Source organism: Ruditapes philippinarum, unplaced genomic scaffold (genome assembly GCF_026571515.1).
Source record: "Ruditapes philippinarum isolate M1 unplaced genomic scaffold, ASM2657151v2 ctg3878_1_1_1_1, whole genome shotgun sequence".
In the NCBI taxonomy this organism is placed as follows: Eukaryota; Metazoa; Mollusca; class Bivalvia; order Venerida; family Veneridae; genus Ruditapes; species Ruditapes philippinarum.
Genome location: NW_026858291.1, coordinates 106,753 through 132,644, shown reverse-complemented (window position 1 = coordinate 132,644; position 25,892 = coordinate 106,753). Strand labels below are relative to the sequence as shown.

General features: G+C 32.5%; 2 protein-coding genes across 3 annotated transcripts in view; both read left to right on the top strand.

Annotated features, from left to right (window-relative positions):
- LOC132752700 (uncharacterized) overlaps positions 1-12,877 on the top strand; it is a 70,795-nt gene extending 57,918 nt beyond the window's left edge. Inside the window, exons 6-8 of the mRNA XM_060743064.1 lie at positions 11,334-11,507; positions 11,922-12,088; positions 12,514-12,877. Of these exons, the coding sequence (XP_060599047.1) occupies positions 11,334-11,507; positions 11,922-12,088; positions 12,514-12,612 (440 nt within the window). The 3' untranslated portion in view covers positions 12,613-12,877. The remainder of the gene's footprint in view (positions 1-11,333; positions 11,508-11,921; positions 12,089-12,513) is intronic.
- LOC132752698 (uncharacterized) overlaps positions 4,312-25,892 on the top strand; it is a 109,014-nt gene continuing 87,433 nt past the window's right edge. The window contains exons 1-4 of one of the 2 annotated variants that reach the window (XM_060743063.1): positions 4,312-4,448; positions 8,003-8,026; positions 9,385-9,489; positions 10,031-10,131. In XM_060743063.1, coding sequence (XP_060599046.1) covers positions 4,382-4,448; positions 8,003-8,026; positions 9,385-9,489; positions 10,031-10,131 — 297 coding nt within the window. In that variant the 5' untranslated portion in view covers positions 4,312-4,381. The remainder of the gene's footprint in view (positions 4,449-8,002; positions 8,027-9,384; positions 9,490-10,030; positions 10,132-25,892) is intronic. The other variant, XM_060743061.1, reaches the window with a different exon arrangement.

Below are 25,892 nucleotides of genomic sequence, written 5' to 3'. Positions count from 1 at the left end.
TTTGAATTATTTAAATCAGACATTTTAGGTTATTTAAATCAGAAACTTAGATTACTTAAATACCAAACATTAGTTTATTTAAATAAAAAACTTTATATTATTTTGATAAGAAACTTTAAATTATTTTATTCAGAAACTTTATATTTAATTAATTTAACTCAAAAACTTTAAATTATTTTAAAAATTTCCAAAATTGTATTTCATTTGGGGTTTAAAAAAATACATTGAAAAAAAATATTTTATGTTTTAAGATTTTAAACAAATCTAAACCATTTTGTTTTGTTTTTACAAATGTGTTACCCCAAACAATTGTTACATTTTCGCCCCCCAAAAATTGTTGTTTTGGGGGGTTTGTTTTTTGTTTTGTTTGTGGGGAGGTTTTAGGCGGGGCGTTTATTTTTGTTTTTAAAAATGGGTTCTTTGGGTTGTTTTGGGGTTGTTTTATTTTTTGTTTTGTTTTGTGGTTGTTTTTTTTATATTTTGTTGAAAAATTTTCCTTTGTTCCCGGTGATCGTAGAAATCTGATAATAAACGCCTTTTATAAGAAACCCCCAACTTTTCAATGTTTACCACAGATTAATTGTTTATTTCCTTATTTATATTTCTTTAAATAAATATTTCTAAAATATAATGTCGTTGATTTAATTTTAATTAATTTGTCTCCTTTGTCTATCTATAGTTACAAATTCTATGAATGTAAATAGAAAACGAAAGTAGCATGCGGACGGTGTTGATATTGTGTGATAAACTTTGAAGATCATTGGAAATCTTCCGAGTAACCGAGTACTCGATCGGAAAAATGACCGAGTACTCGAGTATTAATTTGGGTATTCGTTGCCATCCCTAATTTTTATGCAAGAAAAAATTACGGGGTGTGAAATAAGAAAAATACGATATATAACGAATACAGATGTCTGGAAAAAGTTTAGTGGTTTACGATCAATTTTCCGAGATCCTCTCTGAGCCAAGCACTTTCATAATACTTTTATTCTTTTTTATTCTTTATTTATTTTTTTTTTCAACAATAATGTCGAAGGAACGATTGTGAAAATATGAAACCACGATGATGAAAAGTAGAAACCACGATGATGAAAAGTCGAAATCACGATGATGAAAAGTCGGAAGTACGAAGGTGGAAATACGATATCACGATGATGAATTTAAATCGAAAATACGATGATGAGAAATCGAAAGTACGATGGTGAACATTTTTAATGATGCAACAACGAAAACACCCTGGTACGTTTAACTTTTTATCATCGTACTTTTGACTTTCGACATCGTAATTTCGTTATTTCGACTTTTCACCATCGTAATGTCGTGTCTTTGTTGTTTCGAGTTATGTGTGTGTCGCGATAGCCCTGACGGGACACCGTATGCATCAAACGGCTAAAAGCTGTTGGAAATTTAGCTTACCGACGTTCAATCTTTCTGCGTGTGTTGAAACGCGAGAATCGGAAATGGCATACCTAAATATGGTGCTATTTAAAGATGCACGTTGAGCGGGTATAAATAAATTTTGTCATCATTAAAAATATACTAATCATTGCAAAAAAAGCAGTTTTATTGATAATAGCTATACCCATGACATAAAATAAACCTATTCTATTTTAGGTAATAAATTTGAACTGGATACTCGTTGACCTAAGCGTTCTAGTTATTTTAGACATTTTCACTTGCAGTTATTGTAAATCACCGTTCCAGATTTAAAATTTATTGTAAATAGAAATCCAAAGTTTATAATATAAAACCATCAGTCCATGCGTATATTTATCATCTAAACGAATCAAGGCCACTACCCAAAATTGATAACAGCTAGATGGCTACCCAAAAATGCAAGCAACCCTGAGTAATGTACATAGAAAAAGTTAGCACCATTTTGTTCAGTCGTAACCTCAGTTCAATAGCAATATTTCGGTCTTTTTCGTTAAACCTCGTTTTTTTGGTTTTTATTATAGTTATAAATATTATTATTATTATTATTATTATTATTATTATTATTATTATTATTATATCTTTTTTGTATTCGACGAGTTGCTTCGAATGACTTCATTTATCAACATAGAGACTCGCTTTAAGCTCGCTTATACGATTTGTTCCGGTGCTTAGAACAGTAGTACGGTGATGAAACTATTTGTCTACAATCCAGGGGTCGCGTGTTTCTCCGCTAAAATAACAAACACGTCTTCAGAATGAGACTCTTTTGTCAGTCCGATTAGGGAGGGCATCGGATTTGTATCCAGGTGTAGGGGGTTGGTTCTTGGCCGGGGCAAAATGGCTGCATGATAATTGATCTCGACTGTCAGTTGTTTCTCATCGCCGATACAGAAATCATTATCCAGGAAAGCCGTAAAGGTGGACCGACCGACAAGATATGACCAAAATGTGTAAAAGTCGGCGAAAAAACAACAACAACTTAAAAAAAATCTTTACAAACCTAGTTCCCGTGTAAAGCGCTTTATATATTCCACGTTGAAAGCCTGTTGTTCAACGAAACGAATAAAAACAATCATTTCATGAATGTTTTTTTCCGCGTGTGCAAATTTATCCCTAGGCGTGGGAGTCAGTCGTATTTACCTTTTTTGTTTTGTTTATTTTGTTTTCTTTTTTTGGGGGGGGGTGTTGCTTGTTTTTTTGTGGTGTTGTTGTTGTTGCCACCGCCGCCGCCGTTCTTGTTGTTGTTGTCTTAACTCCATATCATTTCTAGAAGGTCTTAATTTAGTTTATATTGTACGCTAATGTGTGCTGGGCACCATATCGTAATTAGTTGTTGTTTACTATTATTTGCTTCGTTTGTTATTGTTGTCGTCGTTGTTGTTGTTTTGTTTCTTAAGTTGTTAATAATGAAAGCGAATTACTTTACAATCTTGGATAAAAATTATTCATATAATGATTCCAATGGTGATGCTATTGAATGTACAATAAACTCTCTGATTTTATTCCATATACAATAAAGCAATTTCTCAGATAGAACATTCTACATGTTGTATGAATGTTTAGGTTTCTTCTTCTTCTTCTCCCTCTTCGTTTCCTTCTTCTCCTTCTTCTTCTTCTGCTTCTTCTTCTTCTTGGTCTTCTCCTTTCTACTATAATATAATATATCGAAAAACCTACAGATGTCCATCAATATCTGGAGTATAACTCATGCCACCAAAATAAATGTAAAGAGGGTATACCATACAGCCAAGCTATAAACGTTGCAGACGTATCATTTCAGACAATGATAAATTTCACGAATCTCTTATAAATTTAGACTTCTTTTCCAAGATCAGAAATTATCCTGAAAGCAAACTAAAATTTGCTTTTGCAAAAGGAAAATATTCTACCCAAGAAGAAGCTCTGGAAAATAACGAAAATATCACAGAGCAGCAAAAATTCATTCTATTTGTTATCCCATATAATCGGTCTCTTCCCCATCTTGGTCTTATAATAAATAAATACTGGGATCTTTTAATGTTGTCAGAAAATGACAGTGTAAAACATTTACATAATCATAAACCAATCTTAGCGGGCTGGTCTGGATCTATTCTGGTCGCAAACGCATTATGTTGGTTTTGTCGTGACGCGGCTCATATGTATCTTTTGATCCAGTTATTTTCGAAAATTATATATACTATGTAAAAGAAATACGTTAATACATACATATGCACATGTTTTATTGTATTAAATAGAGGATATTGAATGAGTGTAGTTTAATACCAAATTTATTGAACGAGTTGAATAAAATCATATTATGCGAGCCTCTGGCGAGCATAATATTGTTTTATTCAACGAGTTCAATAAATATAGTATTGCATCTACACGAATATAATATTTTATTTATCACATAAACATAAAATAAGAACAATAAACTGTTAAAATGAGTATTTTTTCAATGACGCGCCCATAGTGTAACGCTAACATTAGCGCGCTTTAACGCTATGTTTCTATATAGCGCAAATGACGTCACGTCAAAGTGTTATTACACTAGTGTAATATCGTTTTTATTAAATGGCTTTATTACACTCCTGTGCCGCGGTTTATGTGATAAACAGTAATAGACGTTTTATTTTATTGTAATATTATAACGTTTCTTTTACACGCCAAATGTGAAGTCTATTAACGTAGACGTCTGTTCCGTTTTGTACGTTTACCTCATTTCCTTTATGTTTCCTTTATTAATAAAGCGAAAATTATTTTGGTATTTAAACTTGTGTTGTTTTTTGATCCAATCGTCCTATAATTGGTTAACTAAGATATAATAAACTTCAATTTGGAGAGTGCTAAACTCCTAACTTTTTCTTTGAAGTATCATTTAAATGAGTTAAACTTTTTATATAAAAGTAGGTGTCTGTATTTCTTACACCAGTTGTGAAGAGCCTGATATTAGAACTAACCAAATATGTTGAAGTTATCAATTTTATTCATTCTGCCGGCGCTTGCCTGTTGCTTCCTCTTTGGAAGAAATCGTAAGTTTGTTTTGTTTTTCATTAATTAATTTTAATTCATTTGTTCATAAAAGAAAAATAAACATACTGGTTTCTTCATTTGTTTTGATATCTAAATTCTTACTCACGAAGTTGTCCGACATTTTTGTTTTTAAAGTGCAAATTAAAGCAAACTTTGAAAGCCAGATGACCATGGTTTGGGTTTAATTCATGAATTTAAGAAAAAGACGTAGATAGTTGTATCAAACTGGGATACTATTCAAAGGTGTGCGCTTCTTTATAAGCAAACTAAATTTCCTGCTAAGAATACATGTATTTTATTATATATATATCTCGTATTATTTAAAACAAATAGCTTTGGTTGGATTTACGTCGCACGAACAGTGTAAAGAATTAGCATCTTCTAGTTCAGCCTCTCTGAGTCGCACTATTGCCGTAACCGTCGCTAAATGTCGCAAAATCTTCTGCCGTTAATTGTCTACAATTGGTACATTTTTAAGATTTTTGTTTTCAAAATTGATGAAACAATAGCAACATATTATTTGGATATGCTTACAAATATATATATTCTTAAACATTTATATAACAGTTAATATGATTTAATTAGCAATGATTTGATGAATTACTGATATTTTGTTCAAGATATTTTGGAAATTAATAGACTAGTGTCAATTTCGTTGTGGGTTAGACTTCGGCAGGGATTCAGCACTGTTTCAAGTGATGAAGCTATTACGGAACTTCGGTGCTTCTACTGAAGTTCCCGTTCGTGCATGGAAGGCCACCAGAGGTTTTCCTCACCAGTAAAGCTGAGGAAAATCGCAATATGACCTTACTGTGTTTGTGTGACGTTTTAATGTCTAGAAATTAATTAGGACTTTGCACTTATTCGAAGTTTTTAAAATATATTAGGAGAACAAAATTTGTTTAAAAACTTAAACTTAGCTTAAAATTTGACGGTAAAAATAGGTTAAATAGGTTTTCACTTTAAATTTAGACTTTTGAAGCGCCTCCTAATTATAATTTTATTTTCCAACTTCTAATAATTTTCATATTTCTCCTAATTAGGCTTTTAAAACTTTTTATTAAAGGTTACAAAGGTGTCATAAGGATTATGTCTCATAATTAAGAGTTAAATTTTCTTATTGGTTGTTACTGGGAGTAACCAACTATAATAAGTTTTTTTATCTCTCTTATTTAGGAGCATAAATAATCCTAATTAAGCTTTATGGCTCTCAATTAAAATTGTAAAAAATGCTTTTTAGGCTTTAAAACTCCTATACAGAAGTGACAAAGTCCTAATTATTGGGCTTTTAAAGAAGTTACATAGTTATTTAAGAACATTTCGATCTTTCGAAAACGTTGTCATTTTAAAAGAGATATTTGACCATGCGACCACATACATGCATCAAGGACATGTTGTAGGAAAGTGACCGTGCGACCACATACACGCAACACAGGTTTCCCCTTCTCATTCGAGAGAGGGACAAAGAGTTGTCCGCCCTTTTATTAAAGTGCAAACTTGAAAAATATGCCATTTCCTTATTGATAAGGTGGCTAGTTTTCTCACTGACATTTCTTGAATCGGTTTATATACATCAACAGTAATGCAAACTAAGCGGGTTATCAGTTAACGTCCTTTTAAGTCTGCTATGAAATTTTAAAAAGAGCATATTTAATTTCTTGAGAAATTTTGAGTTTACAGTTTTTTCTACTATTCATTTTATGTATTTTAACAGAATTATTTCAATTTTGCAAAACATGAACGTTTCAAAAACGTTTTATATGCATTAGATATGGGAGATAATATTTCACACTTTGTTTGCAAGTATTAACCTGGGGGCATTTTTGCCAAAGTATGCATTTAATTTTTATATCTGACCTGGGACAAAAAAAATATTTTTGTCCCAGATCGACTTACTCTACTATGTAGTAGAAAAGGTAAAGTGATGAACTGCAAGATAATATATTAAACTGGAGCAGCCGACAATTCTGACACTGACATCATTATTTGAAAGCCTGAATTTGTAAAATGCACATTTCAAGGAACTGTCTATAAATCTGGAAATATCAAGACAGAAATTTCTAAAGTTAGTCAGCTGTAAGTATAGACATGTTCAGTCCGCTTACGTACATGTATCATCATTTCCGTTCTAGCAGTGTAAATGTGCAGTGTTGTTAACAGTGGCCATATTGACACAATTGCTTTCGATCTAAGCTCATTCAAAGTTTAAACTAATTCTATTGTACAGTTTTTAATCTGCCTTTATATCTATCTAACTGTAGCATATGCCTTTAAATTTTAATTTAATTTAATAAGTTACCAATGCAATAGGTGCATCGAAGAAACACAGTAAGCGTAATTTCAAATCAGACGGAAGCCCTCAATTCAATGCCATTTCATATTACCTGAAAATGTAACGAATAAAAAAACTAAGTCTATGAACTCAACAGTGAAAGACATAACAGATTACTTTTATAAACAGGACAATTTGTCGTTGTGAATTTAACTGCGTATCAATGAAGCTATTTCGATGCACCTTTCGCATGAACATTTTTCTGTCATAAGAAAAAAATTACAAATGATAATTCAAAGCCTCAGTTGAGGATAAAGGTACACTACGTCATCATATGCAGCCTTGGAAATACATTAGTGATGATTGCAAATGTGTAAAATAGTAATCTGATTGTTGCAAAATAATAATACAAGTAGTATAATACCCTTAATACCAATAAAACCGCAGGTAAACATGCTTGTAGAAGAAAGGCTAACACAAAATATTTTTTTATAATCTGATCTAAGATTAAATTTTAATTGAATCTTTCTAGAATAAACTTCTTGGTGAATTAGATTCATCTCAAGCTGTTGCCGTAGCTGGAAACCACGACATCTGAGTTTTAAATGAAAAACATATACGAATGTGTTTTATCACCAAGGGTCTTTTTGGCATAAATTGCGGTCGTCAAATTAGAATACCGACTAAGATGACTTCAATTTCAACCAATTACTTTGTACATCACAGCAAATCCTTTCCTATCTGATTGATAGCCAGTCCCCAGATCACATAAATTACGTTAATATTAACATAATACCAGTTGTTTCACATGAACTTAAATATTGTGATATTTAACTTAAGGGAATATGGTGCGACATTTAACGTCATCGTTGCGATATTTAACGGCAAAATAGTTTGAGACATTTAGCAGCGGTTATGACATTTAGCGGCAATAGCGCGACATTTAGCGGCAAGTACGACATTTAGCGTCGTTGTGACATATAACGGCGCCACACCGATCATTTCAACAGCACCTTACCAGAGGTTCGAACCTTTCAGTGTCTAAAGCTGACTGGGAGGTCAATATAATAATGATAGATGGACCAAAGTACTGTGTCTGTGATACAATTGATTTTTCGAATATTTTTTTATTTTTAATGTAGATATGTCGCTTTGGTACTAAAGTTGTTATTAAAGTAGATTGGGTTGTTTTGATTCGGTTACTTCATAATTACTTTTATGCTTAATACATGGTAGAAGTTCATTGCATATTAAATCAATAGTGTCCACTTTTTATTTCAGAATCAAACTGGAACGGATTGAAAGGTATGTAATTTTCTTGTGATCCCTGGTGTTTTTAATCTCTAAACCTTAAGAAAATCTCTAAATCTCTTATCGTAAATTCGTAAAGTTTCGTCAAATTTCGCCACTTTTGGTTACAACGTTTTGTTTTGAGTTATTTGCATTTGGTCTTAGAGAGATGAGCAAACTAAATGCGCTACAGGAACGCCTTTTTAATATTCAGTTGACAAAATTCATACATTAAAAGCTATATTATAGTATAAAGTACAGCATGAGAACAAAGATGTCTGCAGCTTGAAAATAATAATATATAATGGATAATATATCCGCTACTTTTAAAAATTCCTTTTAAACTTTTTTGCATAAATCAAGTTTAATTGTTTCTCGTGGTTTCAAGTCAGTTGTGCGTTATTTCTAAATCAGAAAATTTGTTATTTATTGATACTGGTTCACTCCAATAAGAAATTATTTTTTTTGAACAGTTTTACACCTATTCCAAGGCTATCTAGTGCAATAAACTATGTATATATTGCTTATTACATTTTTCAAAAAACTTTTATTTTGATACTAATTTTAATATATATATATCAATTATTTTAAATTTAGTTTGATGACATAACATAAATTTTTCCCTATGTAGAAAAAGTATCCCTAATGCGCGAAGAAAGAAGTCCATTTCTCCGGCATATAATCTTTCAAAACATTAAAAAAATGTAAAAATGTAAAAAAGTGTTAAACAAACTGTCATTATGATACTATATTCAATATATATAATAAATTCTATTTTGTTAAATAATTGTAATTTATAACCAATTGTGTCTTTTATGCAAAATATCCCCAAATAGTTTCGAATTAAAAAAATCTTCCACAGCTGCAAAAATACCTCTCGCATGCTATTTACAAAACTACGAAGTAAATTGTCATCGTTTAGGTGTAAAATAAATGATTATTGAAAAAAATACTAAGCTTAAAGCGCTCAAAACTTTAAATTTATTTTTTAACAGAAAGTTATATAGATCTCCTTTTTTCGCTGTTTGTTTTTGTTTTTTTGTTTTGTTTTTTTATTTGTTAACATTGATTGATTATTGCATGGGCATACGAAGTTAAGATACTAGTTTCCATAAGTTATAATTTATAATCCAGAAAAATGCTATGTATATTGTATGATTGTTTGTCGTAATTATATTGCTGTTTATTGTTATTTCTGTTTTTGTTTATACTCGTATGTGTATAGAAGGCCATATTGGAAATAAGTTTTTATTATGTACTCTTAATATGTCACCTACTCAAAATAAAGTTATTATTATTAGTAGTGGTAGTGGTCGTGGTAGTGGTAGTGGTAGCAGTAGTAGTATCTATACACTTTATATTTTCTTTTCCAGTGACGTGGGGTTTAAACCCATTCAGTTCCTTCCAGGATATGCCACGTACACGTGCCGCAGCTGTATCTAGCGGTTGGGTCTCACTTAGTCCCGGTGGATGCAGTGGTAAGAAATTAAATCGCTTCTTATGTGTTTTTTTTTTATATAACATGTATTTTTTATTTGTGATAAAATAGTACGCTCAATAATCGCCCTTTAATAACGAAAGAGCAGCGACATCTAGGGGCCGCAAATACATACCCTGTGACTCAGTTACACAATCACTTTAAAGATAATATACACACGTGGCATGCTGGACTTCCCCTATAAAAAAGATTTAAACGCTAGAATATATCAATATTTTGGGAGATCAATTTAGTAAAAGCGGATCAAATCTGATCATAAGTGAATAAAGGCTGAAATCATTATAACTGGACAATATTAACAATGTCCACATCAAGTTTTTAAAAAGTCTAGTTTCCATTTGATATAAGCCGGCTAGGAGAGTTTTATTGAATCCGTTCACAAGTAAACATTCAATAAACAATTTCCTTTTATTGTATTTTTTATCAATGAACGTACTTTTGGTCAAGTCCTATGTAAAATGTATGCATGTGAGAACGACAGTCATTCCAAGTGTTATACACTTGTATATTTTTGTACTCAGATAATCCTAAGTTTATGGGAGAAAGGTTCATCAAAAGCAAAGATCATGCAGTGATACTTATCTTTGACGAAGCTGGTTACATTGCCGGGATCCAGATTGGGGTAAGTATCGCACTTCCGCCGGAAGTATCATGTATGCATTTCATAAAAAGCGGCAAAAACTTGCAAAAAGGTTATTGGGATATAAAAAGAATCTTTTTCCCCAATATAATTAAAATAAATTTTATTTCAACAGATAACGTATGATAAAACCATATCATTTTACTCTGAACCTATTGAATTTGAAAATTCTTAAGACTAGGAACATACGTAATTTGAATAGGAAGTAATCCGAAAAAGGTGCCCAAAATAAATTTTTAAAGGGTTTTTCCCGGCCATACTGCGGGCTAGGGTTACATCACCAAAAAGGGGATTTAAATTTTGGGGGCAGGGGCCCTCGGGGGTTTTTAGGCTATATCCCAAAAACCCCTTCCCCTACGCAGAACCCCCCAACCCCCGGCCAAAAACCGGGAAAGGCCTAGACAAAAAAAAGAAATTGAAGGGGTTTTTCGATAATTAGGGTTTGATCGGGAGAAAATTCTAAAACCGTTTTTTCGCCCGTTTCCCCGGGCATTTCTCTTTTAAAAAAGGACAAAATTTTCGGGTATCAAATATACTTTTTTTTTTTTGGGGCATAAGAGGGTTTTTAAATGATGTTTTTTAAAATTTTTTTTAAATTTTTGGCCCACCCAAATTTTTCATTTCCAAATCCAAACAATTACCCCATTTGGTCCCCTGAAGAATGCCCCAGTCGTTGTAGACAATAATATAACTAACGTGACAGTTATTTGTGGACCCTTGTAAGTAACGAACTTTCAGATTGGTGTGATAAAAAAGTTTGATTAGTTTTTCTGGATAGTGAAAAACACTTACTTCAAGGAATTCCTTGGACAATTTAAAGGGTTTTATATATTTTCAGTCTTTTAATTTTAATTTTAAAGTTGTATAAAGCCAAGACTTTGATTCTAAGTTGCAAAAGACATTTGCTCCAATCCAAAAAAATAATGTGTCCGTGCGTCCATTGCTTCACGTCCAAAACCTTACTAAGAATTATATTTGGGCCCTTTTTACAGTGGTGGAAATGGGTTTCCCCAACAGGAATATTATATCAAAAATTAAGTAATTTTTTGCCCATTTAATAATGGTTTGGAAAGTAATTTAAAAAATATGGAAACTTTTGACGATTTTCCCAAATTTATTTATGTGCCGTTCTTTGCAGGTGTTTAAACTGGATATCTATTTTTTTTTCACTTTAATCGTTTCAGCGATTATTTGCAACGGTGGTCGAACTGCTAGTCAATTCCACTCTCAAGGAACAGGAACCGGTGTGTGGATTCAGAATGGAACCAATCCTGTCGCTCACTCTATAACTATACCCAAAACAGTCGCCGATGCTGACGCTAGTAAATGGACTAAAGGAGCCTGCTTTGCTACAATGGGTACGTCAAAAAATATCAAAACTATCTCATTGATTGTAATTTTTTGTACCTTAGTGCAAAAACTAGACAGCATTAAAAAACACAAAAGTATCAAATTTGAAACGTTATGTTTTCTGCTTTAAAGTTTATTTTGAAGGGTAGGTTAAAAAAATGGATTTCAATTTTTTTCTCGAAATTTCATATTTTGAGAGAGCAAATTAGCAAGTTTTCAATTGGTTTGTGGATGTTCGTCTTAATATTTGCACACGTGGCTTCGATAAATTTTCATTTCCTTTGAATTGGACTTTGTTTTGATATCTGGTAGAATTGTAAAATCTCTCCCAGCTCGTTGATACATATTCCTGAATATAAATACAAATTTGTGAACACAAAAAAGTTATTTTACTACATGTACAAACAAATTATTACATTCAGGTCTCCACTACTGGTACGATCTAAGTAAGGACATGGACTGTGACAACTTTTTTCCGGTATTTCTTCTCTACAATGGCGGAGCTCTCAACGGTTTTGGATGGGCTTTAGCAATGGATTTGAAGGATTATTCTCCACGCATTGAACATCCTCCACAAAGTTCTTATGGGGTACGTATGTTTAGAAAACAAACACATAAATAAAGCAAAACTCTCAAACCCAACACAAACAAACAAAGATGCGTTAAAGTTTAGAGTATTAATTTATCGTCTGCGGCCCGATGCGTAAGTCCCTACTGAGCATGCTTGCAAATGAAAGTTACGTTTTGGTGTTACTGTACTGATATGACAAAATAGCCATTAGTCCAGTACTCGTTACCTCGGATGATAGCACATGCAAATTTATTCAAAAAACTGATTAAGATCGACGTTTTAGAAATTTTAATCAGGTTTAAGAATTTGTAATGGTATCGGCAATGCATTCGTTAATTCTATCACTAACATCATCTGGTTATAATGATGCCTTTTTGAGAACATTGCATCAGGTTTTCATATCATAGAATAAATCATAGGCTGGTTTTCTTTTTTTATTTCAGAACTTTATGACTCCACCACCAGACTGTCTGGGCTCTCTCGGGACAATGACGACATTACATATTTACCTAACCGACAGCGCCACTTCAGACACGTGCTAGTTAGTCACGTGGTTAACGGATATTATTGTCAAAGATCGTCTGGTTCCTTACTCATTCTTAAACCACGAAAATTGCTGCATAATTTCTTTATATTTAATACTTTTCTATAGTCCGTATTCAGCAATTTTCAGACTTATTTGTACTGTTCAAATGCCATCTGCATTTTATTCAAGTACATATGCTATTAAGCTATGTCTTCCAAATTTTCATGGACCCTTATTTGTTCATGAAACAGTGTAGTACTTAAATAAACATGTAAAGTTTCTATATAGAGTGAGTTTTCTTAAATTCCTACAATTATTCCTTTTTTTTTTATTTGTAAGGCGGTCATGATCTATTTGTGTTGTCAGAGGGTGGGAAGTGACTTAATCTAACCAACACTTCTTCTGCCGTATACAACTTGTGTTATATTCTTTTTAAAAAGTATGCTCTGAAAAACTATTGTATGAACGCGAGGGTCAAATATCAACCCTGTCTATATATTAAGGAAAATGTGAATGAGAGATCTAGTAATCCGACCGTTTAGCTCAGTAGGTATAGCGTTGGACTGTCAATCGGGCAACACGGGTTTGATTCCCGGACGTTCTGATTGATCATGAAATCCTTTCTACTGTCATTCGCACTGTACCTCTGCCCAGAACTTATCACTTCATTACGAAAGTGAAGGCAACTAGTACTCAGTCTGTTTAACTGCTTGGCAGATGCAGTGGCTGATCTGTGCTCTAGTAAATTCATTGTGACTTACTGCCGTGATCCAGATTGAAAACTATCAACACCACAAGATCCAGTGGTATCAGGTAACACCTATGAATAAAAGTCTTATGAATTGCGACTCCTACTATCACTCCTCTTTCTTTAAATTATACTGGTTTTGTATGTTAACATTCAACCTGCGGCTCTCGGCAACAGATTTTACCTATGCGACCAGAGCAGAAAAGTTCACACGGCAGGTCTGATCATTGTTTGCACAGTTCGCTTTTTCAGACATTTACATATGTCTGTTATTCCTATTCAAATGATGAACTAAAATATTGTTAAGCAAATGCATTGTCTCATACAAAGGATCTGGTTATATGCGATTGACTATCTAATTTTCACAAAATGTCTTCAAGGATGATTACTCTCCTTTTCACAGATGTTTTCTGATTAAAGTTTGCATTAGTTAATTCCCTTTATGAAGCAAAGAACTGATATATACATTACAAAAATTATAAAAAAAAAATATGAAACGGTTATTTTAACCCATTACTTCATGAGCAATCTGAGGTCATTTATAACCTCTCACAAGTCCAAAATTTTCTTGGCGATGAGGGGGACTCCGCCGCCCTTCAAACCCCCCAAACAGAAGGGGGCACATCCCCCTTCTGGCAACCCCCTGATGTATCTTTTGGTTGGGGGCCGCGCCGAAAAAGTGGTCACTTTTTTTAACAACATTTCTCAAACAAAAACAAGTGTTGGGGGCCTAAATAAGGCATTTTTTCACCATTAGAGACAACAAAAAAGGGGGTGAAAAAGGCGTTAAAAGGCGTGTATATCGCGTAATGGGTTAAGAAAACTTACTTCCCCCATTTTAGTCTTTCTTGCTGATCTAGCGTGTTCCCATTACAGTCTTGGAACGTTTAGGATGTATCCGCCATCCCATATATTATTGAAAATGTATCCAAATGTAATATTCTCAAAGAAATAAATTAAACAAACACCACACAATTCTTTACTCATTTTCTAGAGTTTAATTCAAATTTAATATACATGTATATCCTCAATATTTAACAAACTGGTAACAACATTTTAATGTAACTTTTAATACCAATAAAAACATTGACATCACCTCTAGCCAACTGGCGGAAAATTCTTCATACTGCTGGTATTCAGCCATAACATCATACTGTACTTCATGTAGCCATCTATGTTAAATAAATTGTATGGAAACAAAGTCTGATATAAAATCAAATAAATAATTCGAATCAAATAAAATTGTAACATTTGCAAAATAAAACTTTAAAAGAATTACTTAAATAAATAAAACTGTTTGATATAGTTCAGTTTTATACATGCAAACCAATTTCAAGTTGTTTTATCATAAATAAAGGTGTTTTGAAAGCATAATCTAATTCTAATTCAGTTTTACATTTGCAAACCAATTGAAAAATGTTTTCTTTTTAAACTTATAAATCAATAGATTGAGATTTTGTATTAATCAAATAAAGAAACTGTTTATTGAAATTAAAAGTCATAGCTTTAGTACAATTTGTATTGTTATCATTTTACTGCTTCAAATGAATTGACTTTAAAAATAAAGCAAGAAATATTACTTTAAGATCACAAAAAGTAAAATTCCTGCTATTTAATATGTTACTCTTGAATAATGGGTCTTTGACAGTGACGATCTTAATGTAACCTTGAAAATGCTTGAGTGATTAATAAGAACTGAAGTAGCACAGAAACTATAATCAAGTATTATGCTAACTGGGTTACCCATAACTGAAAGGAGCATATCCATACTATTCTTTAATCAAAATAATAACAAGAGCCACTTGCAAGCAAGGTAACGCTCCACTTTTTCTTATTCCTAACGCCGGAAAACAGGGGTCACATTCCACTTTTCACCAAACACATCCGTGGAAGAATATTGTAGTAAATAATGCTTCTAGAGAACATCTATCGCAACAAGTACGGGAACAGATAACATGACTGATGCAACAGCTTGACTTTTTTCTTTGAAAAAGTTGGTCTAATAAAATGGCAAAAATACTACATTTACCACACAATACTCACAAATCACATATACATCTAAATAAGATCTACTATATATTTTTGATTGATCCTAAATAAGAGAAATTCGTAACAGCATTACAGTCTAGGTAATGAGTTACAGTTGGTCTATATTTCAAACTTTCATAACAATTTCATGACAAAAAACTTCTAGTCACCTAATTAAGTGACCATAAGTATCGGTATCTAACCATTTACTGTAGGTTAAAATAATAATCATAATTACAGTTTAACCTCTAAAGTGCGGCCCTCTGTAAAGATAAAACTCTTAAAAATGACCAAACCAAATCTCTCAACACATAAATTTATCACTAACTTTAATACTTCTAAAGCAACACCTCCGTTAAACAACCAAAATGTGTTTTGCCTTTTAAATGGTGTTGCTTTGCAAAGGTTGTACTGTATTAATTAAAATTAAAGTAAATAATTAACGATACTCTGTCTAACAACAAGAGCTGGCAGATGGTCAGGGCACTTGTATGTCAGAAATATATGTGTTATCAATACTTGAGAATACAACAAGATCTGTTACAACGCAGAAATTTTCTTAGTTAAAGGGGAGTAAATTAATGAAAATCCCTGCCAGAACTATATTACGGGTTTGGGCAATTACCTAAAATTATGAAACAAAGTTAACAGGTAAAGTTTAAAATGAATACTCTCAGTTGTTCAGTTGTGTACGGACAATTTGCACACAAAACCTCAATCAAAACTTTTCTTAGTTCTGTTGGAAATCACTCAGTGGATATCACTAATGAAAAAAAGAAGTCACCTGTTAAAATCAATGTCTGAGTTATGGGTCTTCCTCAGACATGGTTAGAACATACTGATTATTGTGGAGACTGACATAAGTCAGGAATTTTCTGAACTTACAGAGGGCTGTAATTCTGCACATATCTATGCTAGAGTTATTGTAATTGATCTTGATCGTTCCCTCAAAACTATTCTAAATGGGCCAGAAGGACATGTGTGAAGTTTCAGTTGAATAATTCAGTGTTTAAAAATGAAATAAAATTGTAGTTTTATTAGAATTTTAACCTAATTTTAAGACAATACTTGAACATTTGATTGCACTACCACTATTCAATAGTCATGCTAAAAACAATATAATCGTATAACTAAATGATAAAACACCAAACGTGTGTACCAGACATACTGACAAGAGCACCGCAAGTGGTGTATACGCTCACCTGTGAAAACGAAATAAAAAAAAAAGTGTACTCCAAAAAATATTTGCTATAAGAGTTATGTCCCATGTGAGGCAAGTGCAGCTTTTTATGATAAGCAAGTATTCTAAGTTTTATGTTGATGCTTTTTATTTATCATTTATTTATTATTATTATTATTATTATTATTATTATTATTATTATTATTATTATTATTATTATTATTTATCATTTAATGATTAACCAGTCCGTGCTCTGTCTTTGCCCTGTCCTGTTTTTGTTTGGGGTCTGCCTGGGCTCCTTGCCATTGGTTCTTGTTGCTGGGTCATATGGGAGTTGCGTTCATTGAACGCCGCCTTTCCTTGTTGATCTTGTTTATCATATTTTAAAATGTTTTATGTAATGAGCTACATTTACGTTTTTGCACAATGAAAATGACGATGATTCTGCCTCAGTGATTATGACAGCTGAACTTTTTTCTGAAATAGACGAGCTAAAATTAGGCTTTTTTATATGTTTAGTAAAATACCATGAATGAAAATTAAATTATTAATTTCAGTTTTTAAACTTACAATATTATCGTAAATTTTACAATTACAAATATACTAAGAGTGAAATGATTTTACAAATATATATATTTTACACACCACTGCATTTGCAAAATGCCACTAAAATTTGCAATAATGCCACTACAATCAAGAAAATTCCCTAACATTTGACAAAACATTTGATTTGAGAAAATTCCAAATAATTAGACATCACCTTTTTTTTACTTTTAAAAAATACCAGTACATTTGAGAAAAATGTCACTTAATTCTATGACATATCACTAACTTTTAAGAAATATAACCAATTTTGATAAAATACAATGTACCAATACTACTAAAAATAATAAGTTGAGAAAACATTTATGCAATAATGCAAACTGTATATTTGTTTTCTCTCTTATTAATTATCATTATATTATTTGTGTACAATTTTGATTCAACATAGCTGTTTGAGTTACCACCTAAAAATATTGCTGTTTTATAAATAAAATTTAATCTACTATCACATCATTATCAGAAGCACATATATTTAGCACCAAAAACATTCCAGCCACTTTCAGTACATTTATATACAAAGAGCATAAATATATATATTTTTTTCTATCCAAAATTTCAAACAATATCATTTCTAAATTACGTATAAATAACTATTAACTCAACCTTTGATTGTCTGTCAATATACAGTGGAAATTGAATGAGTGTAGGTTCAAACTGGATTTATTGATCGAGTTGAAAATATAATAGTACAAGCAGAATATTCTATTCAACGAGTTTATCCAATTCAGTAATGAACTTACACGAATAATATATTCTTATTTTGGCCGATTTCAATGAAATTAGTATCAAAATGCACGTCCATGCATTGATAAAGGAATTGTACAATCAGATTTTAAATCCAACACCAAATACGGCTGCTATTTAAAGAAATCTAAACCCTTGCACTGCTTTGGGTAAGATCAATTTGGAATTCAGAAAAAATAGGCCGAATTTTGCCTCTAAATTACGTAAATACCACTCGAGTTGTACATGCATGATGGTAGAATGTGCGTTATGATACTGTTGTCACATTAAAATATGGATTATTTTTTTAAAAACAATACTACAAATGGCACAAATAAAATAATGTTACCGCCTCACCTGTAATTTGCCGGTAAAATAACATTTTCAGGTATGAGCGTCCAAATTTAGCTTGCAAATCATTAAAATCTTTTTATTTCATAATAGTCTTTAAATGTGCACACAAACAATCTCTTGTGAATGTTGTAAGAAAATTAATAATCAAAACGATGTGCATTGAGTATATGTAAGAGGTCACTCCTAATTCTGGATTGCAAACCAATTCATAAAATTTAGAAAATTTAATTAACGTCGAACTTTTGCTTCAACATTGGTCAAATTTTGGTCGTCTTCAATGTAATTAGTATCAAAATGTACGTCTGTGTATTGATCAAGGAATTGTATAATAAGATTTTAATTCTAACACTAAATACGGCTACTTTTAAAGAAATCTAACTCCTCAACCTGATTTGCGTTAGATCAATTTGGAATTCAGAAAAAATGCAACGAAATTCTGCCTCTAAATAACGTAAATATCGCTAGATTTTTACATACATGGTCGTAGAATGTTCGTTATGACACTGTTGTGACATTAAAATATGGAATTCTATTTTAAAACAAGACTTTGAAATGGCAAAATTTAAATAATCTTACCGCCTCACCTGTAATTTGCAGATGTAATTTCATTTTCAGGTATGCAACGTCCAAATTTAGCTTCTAAATCAGTCAAATCTTATTCTATTTAATAATAGTCTTGAAACAACAACAACATTTTATTTTGTAAAAAAAGGCCTCCGGCCCAAAAATACACAATATGATCAAAACATATAAACATATTTAGCTGTTTCTACAAAATACATTGTTATATGAGGGGCAAAGACACGAAAACACGAAATGGTAGAAATCAGCCACCGTATAACTTCTTACAGTGAATCATTATATAATATACAGTTCTCTTAGATTTAACATTTAACAAACGGTGAAAGGTTTTATTTACCTAAAATTGCATTTGATTAAGAACGTTTTTTAAACAATCAAAGGTTAACGTGATTTCCATAATTCATTGAGCTTAATCATGATTTTATCAATGAATGCAATAACATTGAAGATACATTATATGCAAATTTCAATCTTTATTTAAGATATATCTGAATCAAACCAAAGTAATAATTAACCATGCCTCTAGGAACAAAATCGTTTTTAGGGGGAAAATCTAATGTGCTTTCAATGATTATTTTCTTCCAAAGATTTTGTTTTTATGTTGCATCATCACCTTTTTAAAATGTGGATCAAGAAACCCGTATAGAATTGGGTTCATCACGTGGTTGATAAAACACAGTCGAAAAAAGAAGAAATAAACTGCTTTCCATCCTGCACTCATGTCCTGCAAAATGTTTTTGGTTATTAATGATAAAAGTGTCAAGTACAGAATAGTTGTAATAATGAATGTCACAGTTAATATTACCATTATCTTAGTTTTTCTGCGAACTTGCAAACCAACAGATCGCTTCCGCCTATACTTTGTTCTATTCACCGACTCATGAACAGCTTTCGAACCTATTCCGGGCACGGTAAAAGTCGCTACATGGCTTGTAGATTCTTCTTCCTCGTCTGTTGTAAGACCTCCATCTGACGAGATATAATTGAACTTGGCTTTCTTTGGTTTGTTGTCAGCGCCTGACGAATATCCGGCATCACTTGTTTCTTGTCTTGAACTAAGCTCTATGTCATTCTTGATGTTGACATCCGAAGATGCACCAGTCGTCTGAGTTGAAGAAAAGGTTACAAAAACTTTACATTTAGATTTCCTACCAATGCTTCGTTTTCCAGCGACAAGTTTCCTTGCTACGAAAATGTAGAAAACAAACATCAAAAAGAGGCAAAGTGATATAAAACAATCTACTGTAATTGAGTATTTTAACGGATAGTCCGTTTTAATATATTTTTCGTCCTTTTCACAAACCGTTACAATGATTGTTTTATTCTTGTATTCGTGTTCGGCATTATGTATTCCCCAAAGGAAAGGAACCGGCAACGCAATGATAAACGACACAAGGTAAATGACACCACACAAAACTATAGCGATCTTTGGTCGTATCTGCCATCCAAAAGGAGTACACACTTTTCTGTAGCGGTCTAGGGCGATGATGAGAAGAAATAACTGTGAACATGTTGAAAAAAAGATTTGATCTTACATACTCATCTATACGGGTATATATACCAGTACATTTGAGTTACCATCTCTCCAGGCATTGTCGTTAAACCGCTGGTAAAGTCCACAAACGCCATACAAAGCACGAAATACCGGAAGTTGCAGACATGATAATGAAATAAGAACACATAAATCACCAGCAAGTTTCCAAAGAACCCAACTACAACCTCAATTCCCACAAAGACGGTCACTGGTAAAACAGCTTCTCGAAAATCATCGTTTAATTGTCTTGCTAACTTTTCATGTGTGCTAATGTCATCCGGATCCATGTTTTCTTTTTCTCTCTCTCTAAAGATAACAAATGTGTCTACTGGTTTATTCCTTTTTGATATAATAGTTTGAATCTTAATTGTGTACTAGCGCTTTAGTCTATATAATATTCAACTTGATTTGACTTGCAAGCCTACATATATATAACTTATATATATCGTACTTTTGTATGAGTTTAAAAACCAGCTTGCTGTGACTTTTTGGGGACATTTTATTTGGGCATTTTTCAAAATATCTTTGGGGTTGTTTTTTTTTTGGTTTTGTGTGTGTGCGTGTGCGTGTGTTTATGTGTGTGTTTTTTTTCTTGGTTTTTTTGTTGTTGTTTTTTTAGGGGGGTGGGGGTATTTGCTTTTTAAATTGCTAATTGAAATGTGCGTTCTGATATTGGGCCAAAATATGTGTAAAATAATATATTTTTTTAACCAAAAGAGAATACAAATAATGGCGATGATAAGTGAATTTATGACAATAAATGTTTAAAATCTACCTAGGAAATAGTCACATATCCTCTTCAGCGGCGTCGTCACAACTTTATATTTATCAAAATTAGTTCTGTCATTCGGACGAAAAACAACATTCACCGGTCTACTAGCGAAACAAAAGCAAAAACTTGATATGTGGATTTTATTCCAATGGATATTGCCCCTCTTAATTTCAGTGAAAATGTGATTCTTACAGGGCGCCAAAACACGGCAAAATTGAAAATATTGCGCAGGCCTTGCTTTGATTGAGCATGCGCGTGAAAAACATGAATAAATGCAAACTACCAGACCTTTCAACGCCACTTAGCACCAGCTAAAGCATACTGTGGAAGTAATGTAATTTAAAATTGATTTAGACATTTGTGACAACATCTTTTGTTGTAACATTCCTTTAATAAATCTATTGTATTTATAGATGAAGAACTATCCGATATTTGCTAAATAAATGTCCAATATTCCAATATTGGATACTTTTCCATCATATACATGTATCAATCTAAATAATGGACAGTTTTTTTTTCATACTTGCATGTAATATGCACGTCATATTTGCATGTTATGTGCAGGGCATAGACATTAAATTCACACATCTGCGGCAAAAGTGTTAACTTACTTAAATATACTACTTAAATATAAAATTTAAAGTGTTAACTTACTTAAATATACTACTTAAAATAAGAGTGTTAACTTACTAACATATACTACTTAAATATAAAAGTGTTAACTTACTTTAATATACTACTTAAATATAAAACAATAGGTTTCCGGGAAATGCCGAAAATAGATATCGTTCACTATTTATACGTAACACTAAGTTAATATTGTATACATATTTAGTTGGAAAAAAGAACATGAACAATTAAATTTGAAATTTTGAACATTTTTGTTTGATATATCATAGAATGTTCGTGTTCTTTTATTCTTGGTGCGACAGAATACATTCTTTATTTTGGCATCTGGAAGTGACTATTATTGCATCATACATTTGGAAATCAGAAAAACCTTAACCTCATTTTTGTATGTGATTTTATTGAGAAACAATACTAACTAATTAATCATGCAATTTAACAACATTGTTTTTCCAATTAAAGTCATTTTTCACAAATACAAAATAAGTCTGCCTGTAGATGTACGTTGTATTTGCATTCTTCATAACTTAATGAAAGGTACACAGTCATGATTGCTGATAACTATGGTGACTGATTTGGTACATTGCGCGTTTTGTTGTCGATAGCGGCAACGCAACCTTAATCGTTATCGCCTTTTCTTCTTGTCGATAGCGACAACACGACAAAAGGCGTGTTGTCTTGCTGTCCTATTGTCGTCCTGTCTCTAGCGAAGCACGCCAAACTCGCCCTGTCGCTTGGCTTATAAGCCAATCCTTCGATTTGAAACGAGCGACAATATGACTTCGTGACAACACACCGCACGACACCGCGCCGTTTAGCGTACATCGTTAGCGACAGGACGACAAGACAAAAGTCAGACAGCGCGCCGTTTGGCGCTTTGTCCGCCAACACGACGCACAAAAGTGTTCCAAATCACACCATAGATGCTTTAATGTATTATATCAGTAACATTAGTATGATAGACGATTTTTGTTTTGTTTTGTTTTAATCCAAAGGAGGTGATCTATTTATTTCTACTCATTTTTATACATTGTACAAGTATAAATTCTAAATAAATTAACACTTTTGTTATAAACAAAGACAGTACAACAATGCAAACGAAAAATTCCATTTTATTTAGTTCCGCCCATTGTTTTCTCGTTTAGGGCACAAACATTCTTTCACTTGGGGACCATACGCCGCTTTTCACGGAATGGCACTACTGTGTCATATTGAAGGTTCCATGATAACCGCCGTATGAACACATCTGCGGATGTTTCTAAATTCAAAATTATATTAGTTTCGTGTTAAATGTTGAATTCTGCTTAATCCGGTGCTAGGGGCGTGGACGGTAACTTGCACTTTCCAGTACCGTCAATGAACAGGCTCAATCAAACCGAGCCTGCAACATTTTCAATTTTGACGTGTTTGACTTTCTTTAGGGATTCTGGTTTTCTCTATTTTTTTGATATTAAGAAAATAGACAAAATTTTGTAAGTATAAGAAACTCTTCCAAACGTCCATTATGTGAGAGAATAAATAAATTTGGCGTACAGCGCCTCGATCTGTTCATTCTCTCACTTAATTGACAGTTTTCGGATTTTCTCCATAACGTAGCATTACTGTTTGTTACGGTGTTTCTATCCAAGGTGGAGGAACGGTAAACAACAAAAAGGTACGTGGTATTTAATTATCTATGTATTGAGACATACCTAAACTTTCCACTTTAGAATCTTAATCTGTAATTTTCTTATAAGCGCTAAAAGAAACATTTTTTTTATAAAGCTTCAAAGGAAAATAAAAGCGTGCAGTTTTCGTATATGTGTTTCAATAAAGAGAACGATTGTGTATAGAGTATTGTTATATATCAATGTTTTAACAATTTAAACTACTTTGCTCCTGATAAAAATGATGCTGCATCTTAATTCGAGTTATTGCCCAGTTTGCAGCTCTAAATTTGGCACGACTTCTTAATCTTGTATTTGACCTGCTGATGCGTTTATGTTATGGTGCGCAATTTAAGCTACAGATAGTAATGCTGATCAACTAAGTGAGTTATGCACTGTAACACTGCACTTTGGGGCGAAACGCACTTTGGAGTCCGACAACAAAGTGCATTTCGTACTTTTGGGTCCAACCCTAAAGTGAGTTACGCACTTTGCTGTCAAAGTTTGACCCAAAGTGCGTTGCACAGGGACATATGCATCAAACGACCGAACTTTGGTGTCATGAAAATTAAATCAATATGAACAAATTTTAGTTATATTTTAGAATAATATCCTGTAGTTAATGTCAATTGTAAAACTCAAGAAAGGAAGTGGGAGAAATGTATTAAGTCTGTTCACAATAGCAGACGATAGATTGTTTAAATTTGTTATATCAAAGGGATGCAATTTGAAATGCAATTAATTCATTATAATATGTTTTATTTTCAATTGGTTCTCTTAAAGGAAAGTGATCTTAAAGTATGTTATGTTTGATGTGTATTGTGTGTAATAATACATTAGATACTAGTAACATATTATTTAAGCCTTATTTATAAACTAGTGTTGTGTGCTGATTATCACACATATTTCCATCTTATTAAAAACAGTTCTTTATACTTATTTTTCATGATTTTTCAACATTGTATCTGTTTTCATCAGCAATATCATGTGACACAAATATTTAGAAATATCAACAAAAAAAAATTATAAAAAGTGCTCAACTTTTTTATGATAAATTTTATTTCTATCTTTCCTGTAACAAGTCATTTAAACATGAAACGAAATGCACTGAGATGATATTAATTGCACTTCATTACATGCACATCATATTGAAAATGTGTTTCTATATGGCACCAAAAGATATCAGGTAAATGGCTGACAGAACAGGATATTTTTCTTTTTTGAACATCTTTTGTTTCTAGGAGTACATTTACAAATTAAGCCGTAACGTCTCTTTTTACAGTCGCAAGAAACCTAACCGTCTTTTTAAAAAATGCAAGGCAACTTTAAAAGCAGCGAGATTTTATGTTGAAATCATAGAAACTCGAGTTTTTCTACCACCTTTTTTGTCGTGAGAGGTCAAAAGAAACCGAGACATTTTCTGTCTATGTAGTAGGCTATGCCTGCTTTAGTAAGCAAATTGCGGTCATTATAATCTGCAATATATAAAAAGGTAAAGGTCTTGTTTATTATAGTGTCACCCCTACTTAAAGGGCCAGCCATTTTGACTTATGAGACACCTTTTGGTTGCATACCATGTACCTCCAAATTCCTACCACTATGCCAGGCGCCAGGCGGATAGAAATCGGTAACCATTCATTTTAACTACCTCGTGGCTCACGAAGCGGCCATTTCGGAACGAGTCCCACGAGAAACATTCATCCTTCAATTAACGCTCCCCGTAGGGCTCGAACCTTCGACCTCCCGATCCATTATCGTTTTAATGTATAACTTTTAAAGAATCGAGTTTGAGTATTTAGCCTCGTCTGTTATGCCGGGAGATATCATTTTTAAAAAGCCGCTACTGAAAATTGCTATTACTCGCCAATAATGTTTTATTAGACCGTTGCTGAACAAAAGTCTCGGTCTATTATTTTCCTTCAATTGTTTGTAAACTTTCGCAAAATGTCGCGGTTTTCTTTCTGTTCCTCTACTTTTCACAGACAAACAAAGCATAAAATGTAGAGTAAAATCATGCACTCTACCGGTCACTAGAGTCAAAATGTTCATTGCTGTTCCCAACATATGTTTTAAAATATGGAGGCTCATACATTTATTTTGTACGATTTTGGCAGAAAAACCCTCTAGTTTGTAAGTTGCCCAGGACATTTTATGATTAAGCGATTTCTCGCTGGCTTAAAATGGCCGCAAGCGGCCACCGTATATATTTGTTATAATGTTTAAACGGTCTTTATTTTCTTCTCTCGATTTTTCAAGTTGTTCAATTAATAAAACATTTACCACTTAATAATCAAACTCATCTTTTTATAATTACTGCTACTTAGAAATTTAAATGGCACTTAGTAAAATTGCACAGTAATGTATATGAGTATCGACCGTCATCTTGAACTCCACCTCTAATACGTCGCAGATCGAAAATAAGTCAGTACACGGTTTTTAAGCAGAACTCAGATGACAACTTCAGAAATTAGAAGATATTGACACAAATATTTACTACTT